At 44.4% G+C, this 4,532-nt stretch overlaps 1 protein-coding gene across 1 annotated transcript in view; it reads left to right on the top strand.

Annotated features, from left to right (window-relative positions):
• Positions 1 to 4,532, top strand: part of cnksr1 (connector enhancer of kinase suppressor of Ras 1) — a 33,354-nt gene that overhangs the window by 7,070 nt on the left and 21,752 nt on the right. Inside the window, exons 2-4 of the mRNA XM_072688910.1 lie at positions 1,192 to 1,349; positions 2,034 to 2,236; positions 3,263 to 3,347. Of these exons, the coding sequence (XP_072545011.1) occupies positions 1,192 to 1,349; positions 2,034 to 2,236; positions 3,263 to 3,347 (446 nt within the window). The remainder of the gene's footprint in view (positions 1 to 1,191; positions 1,350 to 2,033; positions 2,237 to 3,262; positions 3,348 to 4,532) is intronic.

Genomic DNA, 4,532 nt, shown 5'->3' with positions numbered 1-4,532 from the left:
TGAATAATTCATCATGGATCCCAAATAAGTCATTGTACCTTATAATGTGACAAAACAAAATACAGGATAATTCATAGTGGATACTGAAACTTTTATAGTGGATGGTATATAATTCTCAGTAAATACAGAATAATTCATTGTGGACCCTGAATAATTCATACTGTATATTTAAGAATTTATAACAATGAATTGTGGATACTGAACAATTATTTGTGGATACTGAGAAATTCATAGTGGATACTGAACCCTTTATAGGGGATGGTATACAATTAATATGGATGACATACATTTCTTAGGAATTACTGAATAATTCATAGTGGACTCTGAATTGTTTATAGTATATCCTGAATGATTCATAGCAGATACTGTACAATGATTTGTGGATACTGAGGATACTGGATGCTCAACAATTCATACTGGTTACTGTATAATGTATAGCAGATACTGAACAGTTCATAGTAGTGCACTGAAAAATGCATGAGCTCAGGGCATGACTTTGCAGCATCTTTTAAGAACAGTCCCTCGCGGTGCCTCGCGGCTCGTGGCAGTGTTATGGAAGCTGGTGGCTGATGTCAGATCAGTGTTGGAACACAGCTGCTATTGACAGTGATGTATGATCTACTGCATTCCACAGCCCACTGTACACACCTGGGAATTCGTTTCACAACACACACACATCCTCTGACGCTGCAGCAGGTGTGTGTGTGTGTGTGTAGGCAGTAGGGTAGTGGGTCGGGGCTGTGCAACAAAGAATGCTTTCCTTTCATTCTTTCACTGCTTTTCTAAAGAAGGAAAAGCAGCTGTTAAACACTGAAATGTGTGTGTGTGTGTGTGTGTGTGTTTCTCCCTGGGCACTGATGCTGTGATGGTGTGTTTATCGTTAGCGTGTTGTTTTGTGTAGCTGTTTTGGTGATGTGTTGCTTCCAGGAATTTAGTTTCACATGTCTGGCGTCAAGATTTCTTGTGAGATTTCCGCCGGAGCGCCGGGCCCCCAGTGTAGCGCTTCTGTAGCTTTAGCACTGCAAGTGTAGCTTACACGTGTTAATGGAAGCTTGTGTACACCAGTTAGCATGGTGCTAACACACCACTAATACAATTTGCCCCATATGTATTATATATATGTAAGTACTTATATGTAAATATAAAATGCAAGCAAAAAAAGCAAGTGTGTGTGTGTGTGTGTGTGTTTAGGTTTGGATGCGTCTCTGCATCAGTATGCGTTTGAAGAATGGAAGCTGGGTGGAGAAGATCTGCTGCAGTTATCTTCTCATCGGCTGGAGACGCTCGGGGTGCACAAGATTGGCCACCAGGAGCTCATCCTGGAAGCAGTGGAGAAGCTCTGTAGCCTGGTACGAACTGCCGGAGCTTGTGTGTGTGTGTGTGTGTGTGTGTGTGTTCAGCTCTTCCGTGTACTTCAGTCCATGTTTTAGATAACAGTCACACAGTGTCTGAAACCACATCATCACGTCTAACAGAGATGACTGAACAGCTAATTGGTGTACAGCTTCCATCTCTTGTTGGAAGAGAACTCGACTCAGCTGAACACGACTCAGCTGAACTCGACTCAGCTGAACACGACTCAGCTGACTGAGCATTTCGGGGTAAGGAGGAACTGGAGTTCCTGCCCGCGTGTCTTACATTCCTCAGCTGGTCTGGACGAGAGAGCTAAAGCTTTTACTGATCCTGATAGACTGGTACCATCACCACCCTCTCTGAACACAGCTCAGGACTCTGTTTAGTTTAATATGAAAAATATATAATGAAAATAATGAATAATCAATAATAATTACTAATAATCAATAATATACTGATACATATTGTGTGTAATATTGATTTGAACTGAGTGAATAAAGAATACACAGTGATGTGGTCTGGAACGCCCCCTGTGTCCCCCCTGATAACATCAACTACACATGGAATAAGATCAGGGGTGCACACACTTTTGCACACAACTGTATATATATGTGTGTGTGTGTGTGCGCCTTCCAAATGTAATGTGTCCGTTGTGTGTGTTTGTGTGTGTGTGTGTGCAGACATACAGCATGTGTGGAGAGACCCTCCGCAGTGTGACGGAGAAGTTGCGGGCGGTCGCTCACTCTCTGCAGATGGGCGTTCAGGGCCGCTGGCGTGTGAACACTTACGATGGCCAGAGCGCCACCCAGCTGCCTGCTCAGGTACTGCAGGTGGTGGTGGAGCTCATCACTGCAGCCAAAGGACTGTTCTACCTATTACAGAGGTAAACACACACACACACACTCACACACTCACAGACACACACACTCACACAGCTTACATTTTATATGTAAGTATGTACACACTATATGTCCAAATGTTTGTGGACACCCCTTGTAATGAATGCATTCAACTACTTAAGCTGCACCCATTGCTGACACAGATGTGCAAATGCACACACAGCTTGTCTAGTCCCTGTAGAGAAGAAGAACTGCCAATAGAATAGGACTCTCTGGAGCAGATCAATATCATGACCCTATTGACTCCATGCTGCCTAATGCCAGGCGTGGGCTAGAGGGGTATAAAGCCCCCCAGCATTGCTTGAACACTCTGACCTCACTAACGCTCTTCTCGCCGAATGCAATCAAATCCTCGCAGCATTGCTCCTTCTCCAAAATCTAGTCGTAAGTCTTCATCTCTGGACAGTAGAGACACTTACTCCAACAGAAGCAGGTGTCCCAATACTTTTGGAGCATTGCAGTGAGGATTTGATTGCATTCAGTGACGGTTAGCTTTAGTGAGGTCAGGATGTTTTTCTTCTTGCACCATTTAAAATACTCTGTTACACAAGTGAAATCAGCCTCTCTGTCACATGCAGGCTGTGTGTGTGTGTGTGTGTGTGTGTGTGTCCTCAGATTAAAGCACATTGCTGGAGTCAGGTCATGAGAACAGTAAAGTTAAGTGCTTCTCAGAAGTCAGGGAACTGGGTGCTCTTAGACAGGCCGGTGCAGAACCGTATGTAGGTCGCGCTGCTCTTCTGTCCGATCACTTAAAGCAGCAATCTGATGAAAAATCTGAGTCTCATGATTGATCTCTGACCCCAGATTTAGTCGACCAACTAAGACATGTTCGGTGTCTGACCTGTGCTCCTTTAGTTCGCCACAGGAGATGCTGGGCTAACACTGCTAACATTTGTATCAGTCCTAAACCAGGCTCGGCTGAACTGATGACATTTAACACTGAACTGCATTTCTACAGTGCTTGTAACCTCTGTGTGTGTGTGTGTGTGTGTGTGTGTGTGTGTGTGCAGGTATCAGTGCACTGAGTTTATTGGATACAGTTCCAGTAAGAACATCATTACTCTGTGTACGGATCTGGGCACCATCGTCCATAAGGTCAGTTCTCCTTAATCTCCTGCTTTCCCTCCTGTTTTAGCATCAGAGCTGAGTGTTGAGCAGATGTTTGGAGTGAGTGTTGAGCAGATGTTTGGAGTGAGTGTTGAGCAGATGTTTGGAGTGAGTGTTGAGTGAGTGTTGAGCAGATGTTTGGAGTGAGTGTTGAGCAGATGTTTGGAGTGAGTGTTGAGTGAGTGTTGAGCAGATGTTTGGAGGGAGTGTTGAGCAGATGTTTGGAGTGAGTGTTGAGCAGATGTTTGGAGTGAGTGTTGAGTGTAGTGTTGAGCAGATGTTTGGAGTGAGTGTTGAGTGAGTGTTGAGCAGATGTTTGGAGTGAGTGTTGAGCAGATGTTTGGAGTGAGTGTTGAGCAGATGTTTGGAGTGAGTGTTGAGTGAGTGTTGAGCAGATGTTTGGAGTGAGTGTTGAGTGAGTGTTGAGCAGATGTTTGGAGTGAGTGTTGAGCAGATGTTTGGAGTGAGTGTTGAGCAGATGTTTGGAGTGAGTGTTGAGCAGATGTTTGGAGTGAGTGTTCAGAGAGAGAGAGAGGCAAATAGAGAGAGAGAGAGAGTAATATGAGAAGTGTTGGGTGAAAGTCGTTTGTTTCTGGATGGAGGAGGTAACAGAAGAATGGGCGGATAAGTGGGGCAGGGGGAGGAGGTGGGATACGATCCTTTAAACACTCTTACACACACACTCTCTCTCACACACTCTCTTACACACACACACTCTCTCACACATACACTCTCTCACACACACACACTCGTTAACACAGAGATCGCTTTGGATTAGAACTTCAGCAGTAAGTAACAGTTTTGCACTGAGTAGTACTCTCTCGCTCTGTCTCTCTCTCTCGCTCTGTCTCTCTCTCTCTCTCTCTCTCTTCTTTTTCTTGATCTAACAAAGTCAGTTTGTGCTTCTTTGTTGGAACTTAGTAACTTATTTACCATGACTCTCTGACACACACACACACACACACACACATAAGAATTCAGTTTCGGAACATTCAAACCTGTTCTTTTATCTTTACAATCAGTGTATCAGCATGTGTGTCTCATTGTCTGTGTGTGTGTGTGTGTGCATAGACGTGCTGAAATATGAAGAATGAGGAGTGTGAGTCAGTGAGGAGGAGAAACACCATCCGACAACACAGAGGAGGAAGGAAGGAAACGCGAGAGAGCGCGAGA

This window comes from Salminus brasiliensis, chromosome 10 (genome assembly GCF_030463535.1).
Source record: "Salminus brasiliensis chromosome 10, fSalBra1.hap2, whole genome shotgun sequence".
Lineage (NCBI taxonomy): Eukaryota > Metazoa > Chordata > Actinopteri > Characiformes > Bryconidae > Salminus > Salminus brasiliensis.
The sequence above is the reverse complement of the archived record's forward strand: the minus strand, read 5'-3'. Positions and strand labels throughout refer to the sequence as shown.